Source organism: Schistocerca gregaria, chromosome X, assembly GCF_023897955.1.
Source record: "Schistocerca gregaria isolate iqSchGreg1 chromosome X, iqSchGreg1.2, whole genome shotgun sequence".
Classification (NCBI taxonomy): Eukaryota; Metazoa; Arthropoda; class Insecta; order Orthoptera; family Acrididae; genus Schistocerca; species Schistocerca gregaria.
Window position 1 is genome coordinate 726,119,033 of NC_064931.1, and position 19,222 is coordinate 726,138,254.

The following is a 19,222-nucleotide window of genomic DNA, read 5'->3' on the forward strand; positions in this document are numbered from 1 at the left end:
TAATCAAGTGGTAGCTGTCACTGGATGGATCCATTGAGGGTAGTTGGTACATCAAAATTTATAGTTTGGAATGGAATATGGAGTTCTCATATTGCTGGGCACTTCTTCATACAGGGTACACTAACATCACCTCATTATCTGCAGCTGTTAGACAAAGATGTGCTTTCCAACTTTCTTTAAATACTATGGTGGACTAACTTATTAACAGCTAACTTTCCAGGCATATGTGGATATCCAGTTTCCTCAGAGACTGATAGGTCACAGAGATTCAGCGGAGTGGCCATAATGTTCCCCAGATTTAAGTCCTTTGGATTTCTATCTGTAGTGATGTGTGAATGTAGTGCCTGTTGTAAAGACCAGAAACCTTTCACACCTCAAGGAGCAGTTTGTTCATACTTGTGCTCATATTTCACTACATGTGTTAGTTAAACCCCATGAGGAATAGTGATGTGGATAACAACCTTATAACATGCCTAACACAGCCTGTAGCCTTTGTGTGTTACCATTGGCATTTGTCTTATTCAGTACTAAATGTGACATAACCCGAGAATTAAAAAGGTTCTGCTCAAATGAGACACACCATTGCTTTTTTCAAGTAATTCTCTGTCTGAATGATACGTCACACGACCCCCTTTCGCCAAATGGCTGCTGTGTTGGTAACCATAGCTTCACAGGTTTTGTCCCCTCTTCCATCTCACACTACTTGACTTTATATTATTGTTTACTCATTTCTCTTTGTTTTAGAATCGTGATTCCACACATATGAAGCATCCTGTACATTTATTCCCATATGAAGTTTGTCGTTAACAATTTATCACAATTAGAAAATGATAGTAACATTCATAAATTAGAAGGAGAAATGACTTACACTATACTTCACTCGGTCTCAGTGTGGCACAGAAACCAAGTGAGGTAGTCACCCATAAAAGTCTTAGACCCACTTACACAGTGGTGTAAAGAATATCATAACAAATAACAAAATTAACTTCTTACCCAAAATACTCCTCATCCTCCTCTTCCTCTTGATGATGACTTACCAGGAACACTTGCCCTGTACACTCGACTAACACATCCTACCACATTACAGTCACGGGTATACTATGTCAATGCAATGCATTCAAAAGCTGTTTCAGTACCCACCCTGTTTGGAAACCCTGCACAACACCTAATACTCTGAACTATTTAGATGGAATCTGCCCCTCTTGTATAATACCTCACCACAATTCTCCCTCTTCCCCTATGTCATACTTCATCTGAGGTATCACCGTCTCTTCTGCCTATACCCCCCCCCCCCCCCCCTCCCCCATTTTCAGTTAACCTGAATAACCACGCATAATCAGTGTCAATGATGCTTCCACTTGGACTGGATGCATTTGAATATCTGTGTGGTTATCGAGACTTGAGAATATTTGAGAATATAGAAGGTGGTAGCTTCAAGGCATGTAAGTATCTGTGCCACAACAGAAAATCTGAGCAGCGCTCTTAACATTGTTTGCAGATGATGTTATCATTTACCATCTTGTAAAGTCATCAGGTGATCAAAACCAACTGCAAAATAATTTAGACAAGATATCTGTATGGCACAAAAAGTGGTACTTTACTCTAAATGATAAAAAGTGTGAAGTTATCCACATGAGTACTAAAAGAAATCCACTAAATTTCGGTTACATGATAAATCACACAAATCAAAATGCTGTAAATTCAGCTAAATACTTCGGGATTACAATTATGAATAACTTCAACTGGAATGATCACATAGATAATGTGGGTACAGCAAATGAAAGACAGTGATTTATTGGTAAAACACTTAGAAAATGCAACTGGCCAACTAAAAAGACTGCGCACACCATGCTTGTCTGCCCTCTTCTGGAGTATTGCTGTGGGGTGTGGGGTGTGGGATCTGCATCATATGAGACTGATGGAGGACATCGAAAAAGTTCAAAGGAAGGCAACTCATTTTGTATTATCACAAAATAGGAGACAGAGAGTGTAGCAATGGACATGATGTGTGAATTAGGGTGGCAGTCACTAGAACAAAGGCATTTTTCATTGCGGTAGAATCTTCTGGTGAAATTTCAATCACCAACTTTCTCTTCCAAATGCAAAAATATTCTGTTGGCTCCCACCTACACAGTGAGAAATGATCACATGATAAAATACGAGAAATCAGAGCTCACACAGAAAGATTTAAGTGCTAGTTTTTCCAGCACGCTGTAAGAGAGTGGATCCACAGAGAGGTAGCTTGAAGGTGGTTTGATGAACCCTCTGCCTTACATTTAATTGTGAATTGCAAATTAATCATGTATATTTAGATGAACATACTGTGTTAGGCTATTATCGGTCAGTTCTAGGTGAGTTGTCTTTCCTCGTGTTTTGTTTACTGGATGTACTTTATACAAGGGTTGGAACTTAAATAGTGGCAACTATTTATTAACAACCGATACAAAATAGTTACAAGTTTGCACCTACTTCAAAGTAGTCATCAGCATTGTGTAGAACTTGTTGCTAGCAATGTGGAAAGCATAGTATACCATTAGCACAGTCTGTTCTGTTGATGGTGCGAATGGAGTGGTCTACTGCCTGTTGAATCTCTGGAACAGTTCTGAAGCGAAAGCCTTCATTTTCGGAATCAAATCAAAGTCACAAGAACTTACATCCGGGGAGTATGGTGGATGGTACAGTACTTCCCAGTCCCATCGACTGAACAGAGCAACCGCAGCTTGCGCTGTATGCGCCTGCGCATTGTCAGTCAAAATGATGGGTCGGTTGCAAAGAAAGTGTCGCCGCTTCTTTCGCAAAGCTGGTCACAGGTGATGCTCCAAAACCGAACAGCAATACCGTGCACTGATGGTCTGCCATGGAGGAACGTAATGCATTAGGATAACGCCATCACAGTCGTACATGAGAATCACCATAACTTTCTCCATACTGGGGCTGTGATGCAATTTCGACTTTCGCGGTGACCCATAATGACGTCATTCGTTGGATTGGCATTTCGGTTTTGGCTTGTGGGTTGTGGCCCATGTCTCATCCAGTGTTGTAATACAGTGTAAGAAAGCCTCTCCTTGAGTCTCATAGCACTCCAAGTGCGACTGAGCAGTGTCGTAATGCATCCATTTCTGCATTTCCGTCAAGTCATGCAGAATCCATCGTGATGCAATTTTTTGCATGCCCAAGCATTCCTTCAGGATGTGAAGCACAGTCTTATGCACTAATCTGGTTTCATGGGCGACCTCATGAATCGTATGGTGTTGATCATTGTCCACTAATGCGACAACAGCAGCTTCAGAGAGGCTAGTATGACCTGCCCGATGCATGTCTGCCACAGTTTGCCAACCTTTGTTGAAGGCTTTTGCCCAATGTGTCACTGTTCTGTATGGCAATGCTGATTCCCTGCATGCCTGTTGAAGACCTTGATGACACTGTCATGCTGCATGGCCTCTGTCGCATTCAATCTTGATCCAACTCCGTTGTTCCTGTTTTGAAAACATAATGACACGGTTACATTAGACTGCTTGCTCACAAGTGACTGTGTTTCCTTTGATTGTGTGCATCTCGGTGACGTGGGATGGGCGAGTCCATTTGCTCGGAGGTAAGGTAGGTGTGTCACCAATGTGTGCTATCAGTGACAATAGTACATTCCATTGCATAGTGTCTCCACAGCAGTGTTGCCACTAGTTAAGTTCCAAGCTACGTATATAGGAGAGCAAAGAAGTATGACAGAAAGCCATGCTGGAAAGAAGTTGTTCACTCATTATTCACTGGATGATACAATTTAGTTACTAAAATATTGTAGAAAAGATGGATTGCTTCTTAATGTGTCATCTTTACACTAAGTAGCAATCTATATGACCAAAACAGTATATGATCCTACATTGTTGATATTCTTTTCTAGAGTTTCCATTGTTAAAACTATGCAAACTTAGATGAAATTCTCAGATCCTGGGAAAATAAAGAAGTAAAGTATCTTAATTGAACCCTTTCACTTCTCTGAAGGCAAACATAAACAACAAATGAAAGAGCTAAAAAGAACAAGTTTGAAAGTATGCCAGAATATCAGTTACAATATGACCAAAACACTATATGATCAACACACTGAAAGGACAGCAGTACAAATTAACAATGAAGCCACAGAACCTGTTCATAAATGTCCAAATTTAGGGCAGTTGACCACAACAGCAGGATGAATAAGAAAACAAGACTGAAGCTTAATTGAAGTTTTTTTGGTAAAGTAAATAGAGTTTTTAAAACTGTTACAATGAATTTTGACTGTTGTGGAAGATTTAATTATGACAGTAAAAAAAATGAAGTCAATGGTATATGTAGCCAGGTGTATGCACCAAGGAATATGTTTGCTGAATTCCAAGAAACAAGAACAAATTGAGATGGAAAAAAGTCTAAAGGAGGTCTTTACTGAGAAGCTGATGCAAAATGATGATGATGATGATGATGATGATGATGATGATGATGACAATGGCAGCTATAATCTCTAATCACAGTAGTAACTACTGCAGAATTGCTGCATTACCTAACTAATGTAATTAACTGTTACAATGAAGAAAACCATGTTCAACTGATCAAATAAGATCAAGCAGCTACGCATGTAACATTGTATATCATTCAAGATACGTTTAAATATTCTTATAGATACAGAAATCACAAGCCTAATAAAGTTAAGTCTGATGCCAACTATATCAGGGCAACATATTATGCTAATAAGTAAATTTAAACCATCAAATCATATGTCAGAGAGGTGACACCTTCACACAAGGTATAGGGGGCAGCCATCATCAGTCTCCACAGCACTAATGAGCACTATAGGTGTTTTGAGAGGAAGAACTGTGCATCTCTTGAGTCTCATCAGCCACAAGCAATTACCTACAGTCAGGAATGACTGCCTTGTATTTCATTATTGGCATGCACATGGTCAGTTTATCAGAGCATCAAACTGCATGTTCGAGAAAACATGCACGCAACTGCTATTGTAACATACAGTTGGCAGGTTTTGATATGAAGGTGTTAAATGTAATGTACATCAAATACACATACCTCCCCTCCCCAACATACTGCACTAGGGGACAGTCACTACAGCCATGAATGAGAAGTAGCACACAAAAACATCTTAGCAATGGAGGCCAGAAAGTTTTGTCGAGAATGAATCTTTTACTTTACAGTGGAGAGTACACTGATTTGAAAAGTCCTACCAGATTAAAACTTGCTGATTGTGCTTCGACCTGGGATCTTTGCCTCCCATGGGTAAGTGTTCTAATAGACTAAGCTAGCCAAGCTTGACTCATAATATGATCTCCCAGCCTCACTTCCATCAATACCAATTCTCTTACCTTCTAAACTTAACTGAAGATCTCCTGTATACCTTACAAGACTAGCACTTCTGCAAGAAAGGATACTGCATAGAAATGGATTAGTCACAGCCTAAGGGACTGTTTCTAGAATGAGTCTTTCATTCTGTAGCATAATACAGTATGCAGGAGAACTTTTGTGAAGTTTGAAAGATAGAAGAGGGGTACATGTGGAAGTAAATCAGTGAAAGTGGCTCGTCAGTTTTCCATGGATAGCTCAATCACTAGAGCAACTGCCCGTGAAATGCCAAAATTCAAGGTTTGAGTTCCAGTCCAGCACAGTAATAATCTGCCATGAAATTTCAAATCAGTGCATACTCCACTACAGAGTGAAAGAATCCTTCTGAAAACAATCCCCTAGGCAAGGGCTACACCATTTTTTTCAGAATATCCATTCTTCCAGAAGTGCTAATCCTACAAGGTATACAGGAAAACTTCTGTGAAATTTAAAAAGTAACAGAGGAGCACCAGCAGAAGTAAAGTGGTAAGGGCTGCTTATGAGTCATGCATGAATAGCTCAGTTGGTAGAGCATTTTTCTCGTGAAAGGCATAGGTTCCAGTTTAAGTCTCTGGTCTGTACAGGGTTTTAATCTGGTAGGAAATTTGAAGTATAGTCCAGTCTTCACAATAGCTATTCAACCTATTTACAGGACCCATGCCTCCAAGCGTGGCATCCTTATGTGCTGTAGAACTTTACAGCTGCAAGGAGGAATAACATAAAAATGAGCTTTGTGATTGGTATCAATTCTCAAGACCATCATAACAGCATTTGGCACATGTTATACGGAAATGGTGATGGTATCCTATTAAAATATTATTCTGTGCCTTTTCTGTAACACCATTGTGATGAAACCACTGTAACTATCCATTGATCATTCTCCTTTTCAAATGAAATATTTAAGTGGTGTCCAGTAGATCGCTTCTTGTGCCCGCAGTGACTGTCACATGCATCAGTGTACTTGGCATACAGCACATATTACTATACAGAGCACTAAGTTACATTTTTTCATGTAGATTCTTGAGAGTGAAGGAGACTTGTGTATATCTTACCCATTTTAACAACCTCTTGTGGCGTTTTGTGATGCTCTGCAGCATTACGTGGAATAGCTTCAAACATAGCCGATACTATTTTCAGATACCATTTGTCTAAGTCATTACGTCTGTCTGTACTCTTGAAAATAGTTTCTGCAGTCTGAGCAAACTCCTGTTTCAAACATTGAAAAATGAACATTACTCATTATAAATAAAGAACAAAACACAATGACAGCATAGATAATTACATCAACAGTAAATTCCATTCACAAAACTCATAAAATTTACAAAAGACAGATGCAACAGCTATTAGTAATCTTCACAAGCAACAGCCTCCAGTGCTACACAGACAAATACACAGAACTAAACAGCAGCACATCAAAGGTTCCTTCTTCATGGAGGGAAGAGAAATTAGTTGTGGAAACATGAATGAGGGGAAAGATTATTAATCATATATAATGAGGAGGAAGGTAGACAAGAACAATCAATAAGACCTAAAAATTATCACAAATTCAGGAATTAAGAACACTCTCTCTCTCTCTCTCTCTCTCTCTCTCTCTCTCTCTCTCTCTCTCTAACTCACTCACTCACTCACTCACTCAGACCGACCTCGTGATTGCTGATTACCAACTGTTCCTACAGTTATAATGAAGCATAACAGACAAGTTTTCATGAATCCTGAACACGTGATGGAAAATGTACCATTGTAACTGCAGTCATTTTCCTGTAAATGATTCCCAGAATGTCTTGAACAGCTGTATGAATATTGGGTCTAGTGGATGAGTGCACAAGGGGAGTACCTTGACATGTTACCTAATAGCATGTAAGTAGAATAAATATTTGTATATTACTGATTCTGGGAGCTATACTACTAACACACGATTACACAGTGTTTGTAATGAAAAACCTTATAATGATAACTGATACACATTTCTGTAGTTCTCAGTGCATTATATCACATTTTTGGCAGCATCCTGAGTCAAAACATTGGTCTCTCAAATGCACAGGTGGTGTGCCTACATTAACTTAAAATAATAAATGAAAAACATCTTAAATAAAAAAATAAAATAAAAAATAAAAAAAACTGAACAGATTTATATTATTTTACTTTGTGTACACGTTAATGATCTGATGGACAGGGTGGGCATCAATCTGTGGCTGTTTGCTGATGATGCTGTGTGTACAGGGTGTCAGCACTGAGTGACTGTTGGAGGCTATAAAATGACTTGGACAAAATTTCTAGTTGGTGTGATGAATGGTAGGGTGCTCTAAATGTAGAAAAATGTACATTAATGCAGATGAGTAGGCAAAACAATCCTGTAATGGTAGAATACATCATTAGTAGTACATGTCTTTACACAGTCACATTGACTAACTAACTAGGATTAATGTTGCAAGGCGACATGAAATGAATGAAGCATGAAAGAATGTTAGTAGGGAATGCGAATGGTCACTTTCAGTTTATTGGGAGAATTTTAGGAAAGCATACTGTATACAGGACATTAGTGTGACCCATTCTTGAGTACCGCTTGAGTGTCCGAGATCCCCACCCGGTCGGATTAAACGCAGACATTGACGCAATTCAGAGGCTGGCTGCTAGATTTCTTACTGGTATGTTAGATCAATATGTGAGTATTGCAGATATGTTTCATGAACTCAAATGCGAATTCCTGGAGGGAGAAACATTCTTTTTGTGAAATTATTTTAAGAAAATTTAGAAAACTGGCATTTGAAGTTGAATGCAGAACAATTCCACTGCCACCAATGTACATTCCACATAAGGACTATGGAGATAAGAGAAATTAGGGCTGGTATAGAGGCATATTGATAGTTGTTTTCCCCCCTCACTCTATTTGTGAGTGGAATAGGAAAGAAAATGAATAGTAGTGGTACAAGGTACCCTCCCGCATACACCACTGCTGCGGCTTGCAGAATACATATGTAGATGTGGATCATCAATATAATTAAAGGGATGAATGAGCTTTTTGTTCACTACAAAACTTCTCAGATATTGAAATTAAATAGCTACCCATATTTCTGTCAATTAATTTTCTCGTATTATTTAGTTTTTATTACACTGAGTGATAAAAATCCAGCTTTGAACAAACAGAATGTTGCAGATGGAATTAATGTTCTCTGAGCTTTCCAAATGAGCAACAGATATTATTCTTGTACTGACATAAAAGAAGAAAGTTTCATGCTGCCAAGTTTTATCCTTAATGTAATGTCACAAGACAACTAACAAGCAACCCCTTGAGCGTGAGGTCGCAAGAAGCTAATGACATTTATGGCATTTGACACCCCGCATATTGTGTACTGTGCAACCATAACATTGGCTGCTAATGGCAACAACGGATGGGACTGGAGGTATTCAATGGTGAGCACAGCAGGAGGCTATAGACCGTAGTTGGACTGCTTAGTTGACGAGTAGCTCATAGTGCTAGTGGCATTGATACAAAGCACAGAAATGGCAATGATAAACAAAGAAGACATTGCATTATATCTACAATAACAGTGGCTGAAGCTGACATTTCATCAGAAAGGAACCCAAGGAAGTTCGCAAAGTGAGAAAGAAGTGGCAGATGAAATATTAGCATTTATGAGTCAGTGGAATGTTTGCTGTCATATAAGCTCAACAGTGCGGACAATTCACATGAGGATTTCAATGACAATGGTATGTGCTTAACAAATGAAACTGATATTGAAACAAGTGACGAGTCATGTATTTCATCATTCTTGTTGGACTGGGAGCCACAAATCCCATCTCCAGTGAAACACAGTAAAGGACAATCTTAGTTCACGGGGCACATACTAAACATAATTATGTACATGGAAGATCTTCTGGAGCATAGTAAAAAAAAAGAGATTTCAAATACGTCTACAGCAATATGAACGTGTAGCGCATAAGAAAAACTATGGATATTCAAGGTAGGACACAGCACACTTGTTATAAAAGCTGGTGTTTGCACTGCTCAAGAATGCTTGATACAATTTATAGAATGTGCATGATAGTAACCTACTATGTTATTCACATCAAATTGTGCACAACATATGATTACAGTAATTTCAAGGGAACCAGTGGATGTTTGCATAACTTCAAACAGTGGTACAGAATTGGAAGACATACAACAACAAAATTTCAAAAAAAGATTCAACTTGATGTTGCATAGCAAACTGCAGAATAGGTCCCAAAATTTGCAAACCAGATAGACTTGTTCCATCATTTAGCAAGGAATTTGTTTTGAACTCCAACGAATCAGGATTTGAAAAGAAAATGCATATGAAAGGAACCCTTGAAATCAGAGGCACCAAGAGACTTATAGCAAGGTCAACTAATTTCAATGCCTTAATGCATTCATACACAATTATGCTGACTGTTAATCTGGATGGTAAATTGACTGGGATGTTATTTATTTTTCTGTAAGAAGTTGGAGGTTCTCTGTCCCCGAGACCTTGCAAGAGCAGCAGGAAATATTTATGTCACAGCACACAAGAGTCAGAAAATGGGTGTAAGATAACTACAACTATGGTATGAGCACTGCCTGCTTTTGGCCGATAGCTGGTCACAATAACTTGCTTTTGTTTGATTCCTGGTCTGCATATAAAAACCATACTCTGGTATAGCAAATTAGCCCTCCTGAAATGTGTGTAACATTGCAATCCGTATTACCTGGAGCCACGAGACAAATTCAGTCTCTGGATTTTTTTCTGTGGCTACAAAATGTATTATCATATTATCACATTATCTGCAGCTAAGGGATAGAAAGTTTCACAATAACCTCTACCACAGACCGTTTCACTTTCAGTTACATGCCATCACATTCCACCAGTTGTTATCAGCCCGTTACACCAATATGATTCTATATGCAATCTTTAAAAGAGTGGATACCTAGCTGAATATCCTGCAGGGTTTGTAACTCCCAAGGAGTTCATCTTTAATTATGACAGTGTGAACCTTATTGATCATTGTGGCACATCATTTTTCATTCAGTGTTCATAATGCAGTTAATGGTTTGTTTTGAACGTCGACAATGTCCATTTTGTGAAATGTAATACATGCATCCTATAGATGGTTGGTATCTGTACTGTCTGGACACTCATTTTCTGTCACCCTCCTGATGCACATGATCAGTCATTAGCATCTAATATTTTACCTGTCACAATTGTTAACACAACACTTTGAAATGCGCTTACTAAAGATTGAATTGCGTACGTGTCTTTAAAAAAAAATTTGTTTGATAACTGTACAATGTAATCTTCAGAAACTGGTTTCAAAATTTACTGCAAATTTCCTCTACATGTTTGAATGTGTGTAAAATAAAAACAATCTCTTTCAAAATATGTGTTAGGATTTCATATTTCACTAATCATCTATTTTTTCTTATATCAATATTTCTCATTGAATATGATGATCAATTACTTAAGTTCAGTTTATGAGAAAATTTATTGTGAGGAATAAAGTACAGCTAAACAGCAACTTATTGCCAGTATTATTTGACTTTTGTGTCGGACAATCAATGAAGGGGCACATGATGAAAAATTGAAAGGGAGGTTTACACCAATACTATGGTTTGCAGATAACACAGCCTTCCTGAAAGTCAGACAAAGGCGAGTTGAAAAACTGTTTGGCCTAAGAGAGAACGAGTGAATGTTACCTCAAAAATTTACACAGTTTTACAAAGTCCTTTTTATGCAACATAGCAAAAACTGTCGATAACATTTTCAGATGAGGATGAAAGCTGATCTTTTTTCAGTTGTGAGGCCATCAGCTCCCACTCATTGATTTTAAATCTGTATTGTTTCTGACAGGGTGTGATTGACCCACATATTATCAACGATAACAAATCATTGCACAAAATCAGTTTGACTTGTCCAAACATCACAGGGAAATTAATTTTCTCATTTACATTTGGGCACCACTGAAAAAAATGTGGAGAATCACATTACATAAAACTTTTCATAGGGGACTCCTAACACAAAATGTACCATACTCTTTCTTCTGACAATCTGTGGTGACAGCTATTTAATACATCTTTAATCACCAAATTTCTAATATGATATTGAGTACTTTTTTTATGTTTACATCTGTGAATGCAATTTTGAGGCACCTTAAGTCATCTTCAAGAAAAGTATGGCCATATTTGAATTTAACTGCCTACTTATCGCCTGTTAAAGACAAAGGATTTTATGATATGATATTCCAGTTTAGTCAATATAAACAAATATTGGGAGAACACAGCTACTTAAAAAGCAACATGCACAAAACTATTCCACAGACTGCATTGAAACCAGACTTTATTTATTGTGCAGTGCATACCAACATGACAAAAATAAATTTTCATTAATATCAACATCATATGTGTGCTAGACAGAGATATTTTTGCATCTTCCTTGTGCATGACCCGTAAGAAGGGATAGGCAGACCATAACACAAAAATCTGGTTACGTTTTAGCAAAACAAACTGATGATGAGCTGAAAAAAAGAAAAAAAAATATTGACTCATTAAACATCAAAATAGGGACAGAAGTGAAGATAGAATGCTGCTGAAAGGGGAAAAAGTTGACAGTAAAGAGCAGAAACAAAGATATCATTAACAGCTTGGTGGTGTAGAATTAAAGTTTATTGAAAATCATTACAAAACGATGAATATTAGAAGACTAAGACATCTCGGACTTGTTAAGCTGGTGGAAAAATTATAGACTAGAAAAATCGTATGGGAATGCACACACACACACACACATTGATTATCATAAGACAGGAAGGTGGGGAGGTCAGCCTCAAAGCAGTTGAACAGATGGCTTTCATGGATCCATTACACAGCAATCTGATGGGACATTTGTTTCATTAGAACATTGTGGGGCTGAAAAACCTTCTTGTATGCTTAGAAAATATGGAAAATTCTGAAGTGATAGATGGAGAAGTTAAATACCAGGGGTTATACACTAGCATATTTTCATTAAGAGCTAACATGGAAAAAGAAGGCATTGCAACATATGTAAAAGTTAGACACAATGTCAAAAACATTGAAATAAATATAGTTTTTTGATGCTCAGAACTCTGAAGCATGTGTTTGTGAGTTGTTACTGTAGAATACTACTCTGATAATTTTAAGAATCTACAGATTCCCTCTAGGAAACTTTCAGCTATTTATGAGAAATCTAGAAGCATTATCAAGTTAACTGTAAGACAGGAAGAAACAGTTACACATTTTTGTAGATCTTGATGTAGATTTATGAAAAGATATAGACAGGAAAAATGAACTAGAATCATTATTTGAATGTTTAAATCTTATTTCAATAGTTAGTTTTCCATCTCATGTGCAGCATGATAGTTGGATACTGGCTGATAACATTTTTATTGACAGTGCTCAGGTTGAAACAATTAATGTGTACTCATTTGTTAATGGGCTATTTGATCATGTTGCACAATTAATGGAAATAAACAATATAGCACATTACAGTCCTGAGGCAGGTTCATGTAAAGTAGTGAGGCTTATTAATGAGAACAGGATACACTGTTTTAAGAATAAGTTAAAAGGGTTGATAAGGGATAAGATACATGTAGTAAAAGATGCTAACGTCACATTGAATTCACTCTGTAGTAAATTTGTATCAACATGTAAAAGTTGCTTTCTTAAAAAGTTATCCAGAAGATCGATTTAAAAAAAAAAAACAAGTATACCATGGATAACTAAGGGAATTAAAATCTCATCTAAGAGGAAGAGAGAAATTCATATACAGACCAGAATAAGTTGAGAGCTGACAGTACTTGCATACTACAAAAAAATACAGTAATATTTTAAAGAAAGACATAAAAATCTCAATAAGTACGTACATCCCGACAGAAATTGATAATGCTGAAAACAATATTGCATGTTGTGAAATGGGAGACAGGACAGCCAGTTAGTGTGTAACTTATCATAGCAATTACACTACTGACAACATTGTGACTGATAATTCACTAGTTGTGAGTACTTTTAACAATATAGTTTTTAAATTTGCCTTAAAAAATAGGATTAAGTGGTTCAGACGAAGAAGCAAGAGAATATATTAAAAATGCAACTTCACAAAACTAAGCAACTGAAAGTAACATCAACATCTTTCATTGATATTAACAGAATTATAAAAATTCAAAAGAAAGCAAAAGCTCATGTGGTGTTGATGTAATTTCAAACAGAATTCTGAAAAGTTTTTCCACCTTAATAAGCAGTGTCCTGAATGATATATGTATTGCACTGCTGGCACAGGGATTTTTCCAGACGGGTTGAAGTATGCATTGTCAAACCTCTTAATAAGAAAGGTACCAAAACAGACTTAATTATCATCCAGTTTCCATACTGAAAAGTTTCCAGTATGTTTGAAAGATTAATGTATTTGAGAGTATTCTCACATTTAAGTAGAAACAATTTACTCAGCCTATCCTCTTAACAAAAATTTAGGCTAGAGTTTTCACAAAGATGTTGAAGAATTTTAGTATGTATGTTGTTTGGCAATGCGAATGTATCTCTCCATTGTTTAAAAGCATTTTTAGTCCTCAGGCTATAAAGAAGGCACCATAAGTTTCTAGTTTTTTTGGACTAAAAGGCAGATTATTACATTCCATTAAGAGGTGGTGTAGTGTGAAATTCAGATGGGATTTATCAGATGTAGAATTTTCTGAGTAGTATATTACTAGAAGTTCAACATGTCCAAGGAATTGGTGTTAATTTCTCCTCTGTCACATATTCCTTGGTTTCTGTTAAGGTATTAATGAGCACTAATACTCTGTAATTTGGCCCATACTTGAGAAGGTGAGGTATGCACTTTCACAGAAGAAAAATTTGGATCCCAACATTTTCTCTTTCATTGTTTACTAGGTGACACTTTTGTCCATAATATTTTGAATAAAATTATATTTTTGATAAGGAAGTGGTGCCTATGTCACTGTAGTGCCCTTTGTCAATATGGTATCAGTAATCTCTTTGGACCAGCAATCTCTTTGGACCACCATGGACAGGCTTCTTTGTAGGAGTGCCAGAAAAGAAACATATTTTAGTGTCCACAGCTTGGACGATTGTTTCTGATGTGACTTGCACTACTTTATCAATTTTCTTCACTGTATTTATTGTGATCTGCATTTAAGCAGTGAAGGTTACCCATTTTTCTCTTTTTAGTGATGAATATGGTAAAATCTCGTTGTTGTACGTTTGGGACTGGTGCATTAATTGAGCAGTGGTCACTATTGCAAAGGCCATCATAAACACTCCACTGGATCAGAGGTACAAAGTTTGGACTGCGCACTGTCAGGTCTATTGCAGAATAGGAGCCGTAGGTAGCAATGATGTGTTGGGCTTTCTGAACTGATGAGGCAAAGGCCAAGACTGAGATTAATCTCTCTATTAGCACCCCTCTACTAATCATCATCTCATTGCCCCATGTGTGACTGATACCTTAAGAGCTATGCGAACTACTTCATCTTCAATAGTGTGAAACAAATCTCTTCTAGTGCCAGCTCTTTGCTTTCCATATTTTAAGAGACAGTGGGATGGAACAAAACAAGAAAAAATATCTGGTAAACATGGGCTCTAAAAAGCATACCTGTTTGGCTATGAGCAATTGTCCACCTTTGCTATTGTGAAACACATCTCCTCCACTGAACAAATGCTCATAGCTCTTGTTCTGCACCATGCTAGTTCCTCTTCAAATATGGAAAGCAAAGAGTTTGCAGTAAAAGAGAGTTTTTGACTGTCTCAAAGATAAAGTAGTGCTGATAGCTCCTAAAGTATGCATTTTAGACGCCATGTTTACTAGGCTTTTATTCGGCTTCAAATGATCATTCTTGTCATGTACTTAGACATTGACCAATCCTTCTAGGACACACAGTACAGAGTATGGCTGAGTACATGAACACCTTATAACACATTCCCTGAGGCTCCAAAGTGCAGATATACACTTAAGGACAAACAAATTACAACAAGTGAAACAAATACTAACAAAGAGATAGAGGGGCTGGCCAGTACTTACCTCATCTCAGTACAGCCAATAGATACACAAGAAACAGAACCAAAAATTTACGTTCCTAGCTTTTGGAACAAATGTTCCTTCATTGGGGAGGAGAGAGGGGAAAGAAAGGGAAGAAGGGAAAGGGGATTCAGTTACTCACAACCCAGGATATGAAGCAACAGGGAAAGGAAAACAGGGAGGGTAGCAAGGATGGAGGCATGGTTGTCAGAGGGAAGCCAAAGATATTCTTTATATCTTTAAATTTTCTGTTCTGTTTTTTGTGTATCTATCGGCTGTACTGAGCTGAGGTAAGTACTGGCCAGCCCCTCTCTCTCTTTGTTAGTATCTGTTTCAGATCTTTATATGAGATTTTCCATTAATCATTTAAATTACAAGAAGTGTTTCTCATAGCTACCATTCATGTGAAAGCAGGGTTAAGCATAATTCCTCATCAATGCATATACACATTAAAAAATCCCAAACATGTTCTGAAAGCACTAACAATCACCGACAATGGCACTAATGACAGGCCTGGAATGCTCTAACACTTTTAAATATCCCTGCACAAAGGAATCCATTGACTTCAAGTCAGGAAATGTTTTGAAATAAATCTAGCCTTAGGCATAAACAGTGTTATAACACTGGCACTGGATGAGTAAGGGGTTACTCCAAAGAACAGGCACGGAAAAGAAATATGGAAAACACTGACAAGAAGAAGGGACAGGATGACAGGACATCTGTTAAGACATCAGGAAATAGCTTCCCTGGTACCAGAGGGAGCTGTAGAGGATAAAAACTGTATAGGAAGGCAGAGACTGAGATACATCCTGGAGATAACTGAGGATGTAATTTGCAAGAGTTACTCTGAGATAAAAGAGGTTGGCACAGGAGAGGAATTTATGGTGGAGTACATCAAACCAGCCAGAAGACTGATGACTGTTGAAGGTCATAAACACACAGGATGTTTGACTAAATATACATATTCCTACAAGTGCAGTGTTCAAAGGTATCTGTTCAAAGAAGGTGTTTGATTTAATTACTGTGTTAACACCAGAGATGTTCACACAGTCTCTATTCTATTCTTTGCCTTATATGTGGTATTATCTAATAGTAGGAAGATGGTCTTTCAAAAATCATGGTTCTTATATAAATATTACAGGATAATTTGTCAGCAGTTCTCACATTTCTTCCAGATGGCAACAGTAATCACTACAGTTCCATTGTAAAAAATCACTAAAAGGGGTGGAGGTGTAGTCGGTGAAGATGAAGGTGATATGTATTGATCTGTCACTTCGTGAAGTGTCATTGGCATTGTGTCTATATATCAACTATATTCTTCTTTCAGGGAGGATTCCAGCTCTGGCAGAACTGGGTAATTTGTTCTTGGTTTTGTTGCTTTCTTGTGTTTCCATTTTTTTCTTCCTTTTCTCTTTTTGCTGTTTTCCTTCGTATAATTTTTCCAACTAAGATGATGATCCAACAGTTATACAGCCTGATTTCTTAGTCTCTTTTATCTACTGGGTAGTATTTGGTTGTGGATCTATTGCATTTGGGAGGAAGATATCTATCATGGAGTATGTCTTTCTCTCTTGTGACACTGGAGGGATTTGAAGTGTCTTCTGCTGTATAAGCTAGGTGGCTCCTGTTGGTTCTGTAACAATGGCAATCAGTGGAGATGGATGTGTCTCTTTAGAATAATTTTTCAATATGGTTGCATGTTCATGGTTTACAGCAGATGGTAGAGACAATTTTGAAAACATTGGGTTGGTCAGGTGATAGCTGCAACTTCCACAAAATTTGCTGTCATGTCTACCACATGCTGATATTCATAACTTTTTTCTAACCCAGGATATGACAGATTGTTAATCATTGATTTTTTAGATCTGTCATGAAGTTATCATTCATAATTTCTTAATTTTGATTGTGCTGTGCAATGGGATAGCATGTGTCCAAGCCAGAAACATGGGAAACACCTCGTGAGTGGTGTGAAGGAAGATTTAACATCAAACCTATGCACCATAAATTCAACTTTTTCTGGGAAGGCATTTCCTTCAAAGACTGAGATGAAAGCACCTGTATCTATTCACTTATCTTTTACATCTTTTTGTGTGTGCAAAACAAAATGTATGCTTCACTGTTCTAGATCAGATCATAGCTGCTCATCTGTCTGGGATATAACAACTCTGTGAAAAATAAGATGTGCAAATTCTCATTGCTGTGAGACCAAATAAACTGGGCACCATCCACATACTTATGAAGTAAGAATGTTTTAACAATGCTGTCTACAGGATTTGTTCCTCAAAATCCCCTGAAAATTGATAAGTGACAAAAGAGAACAAAGAAACTCCACAAGACCACATAACTAATCTCTTCAAAAAACTGGTTTTTAAATAAAAAGTATGTAAAGTTTGCCATGTTAAAATAAATTGTTCAGTTTATTGCCAAACTTAAACACAATTAGGTACAATGACTCGGTCAGTGAACACAGGGAGACTCCATCAGAACTCACTAAAATATCAGACTTATTAATAAATAATCAGAGGGTGTTCTCATTACAAGGAGAAGAGGGCATTTATTTTTCTATTCACCATTTAAATTGGATCTTCATTGGATTTGCAGTAATTCAGATCATTTGAAGGTCTCTGCATCTTACTTAGTAGTGATACCAATTCAGCAAATCTGTGCCACTGCCTTTGTAAACAGGTAGGAGAACACACAGCTGATTCCTCTGACAGTGAGGTAAAGACCTTGGATAGACATGTTCTAATCAGAACCTGGCATGTTTCCCTCCACATTTCCTCTGCAAAATTCAAATTCCTCCCCAACATGACTGAAGTTGTGCCACCTGTAGATTTTTCAGTGAGATCAATCACCAACCATCAAGACGCAGTGTACCTGACCACAAAAACATTCATATTTTAATGACTGAGAAGCAGTAACAATGAATTTCCAAATCAAGTGACATTGTTTAACCAATACTACGAAAATGCTGAAATGGTCTTAGCAAATCAGTTTTAATCTATTATAGTCCGATCCACAAATGATGGCGGTTCACACATGTCGAGACACAGACAGGAATAGCATTGTTGATGATTCCAAGCAACAGTTCCGGTACATGCATGCATGTGCTTTCTGCTTGAAGGAAGCATGTATCCTGCAAATTATGTCTCTCACTTGTTTCTGCAGAATTTATCACTTACTGCCACTATCAGCGACGACAACTTGCAACAAGTCAAATAGAAATTCACTAAACAACTTGCTATGAGCACATTTAATGCTTGCATTAGCTACAGCATTGAGAGCAGAGTGCTCAGAACACTACAGAATGCTCATTGGCTGTTGGAGTGTGCATGACGTAGGTGCACACAACAAGCCTAAACTCTACCACCATTGTCCATGGCTCCAACTATAGTGCTAATTATTGACAACATATCAGTAGCATTGCCTCTAGTTGACGGATCACACTGGTGTCCATAGGCTCTCCACAGCCTGCGTACCAGAGATTTATACTATACAGTACAAGCAAATCATGCTGCAATTTAGTGCCTTTACAATGATGGGAAGTCTAACCATAGAAAAATCACCCAATTTGAATGATTCTGTTTACTTGCATTCTCATAAACTATTTAACGAGTGTGTAGATGCTTTTGTAGCAGGAGGAATGAGACAAAAGGGAGCTTAAATTTGAAGATCATAATAGTGTAGAAATGGACTTCTGTGTGCACTATCCAATTTTCATGAAATTTCCTACCAAGCACAAAGAACATTTTTCAATGCTCAGCCAGAGGAACATCTTCCAGAATGATGAACAATTCTGTCTTTAAGATAAAAAAGATAAGAACATTTGT

At 37.4% G+C, this 19,222-nt stretch overlaps 1 protein-coding gene across 3 annotated transcripts in view; it reads right to left on the bottom strand.

The window, feature by feature from the left end:
• The window catches only part of LOC126299597 (exocyst complex component 1), a 267,483-nt gene that overhangs the window by 18,798 nt on the left and 229,463 nt on the right, over nucleotides 1-19,222 (bottom strand). For all 3 annotated transcript variants that reach the window (XM_049991619.1, XM_049991618.1, XM_049991620.1), the window contains one exon: nucleotides 6,411-6,564. In XM_049991619.1, the coding sequence (XP_049847576.1) occupies nucleotides 6,411-6,564 (154 nt within the window). The remainder of the gene's footprint in view (nucleotides 1-6,410; nucleotides 6,565-19,222) is intronic.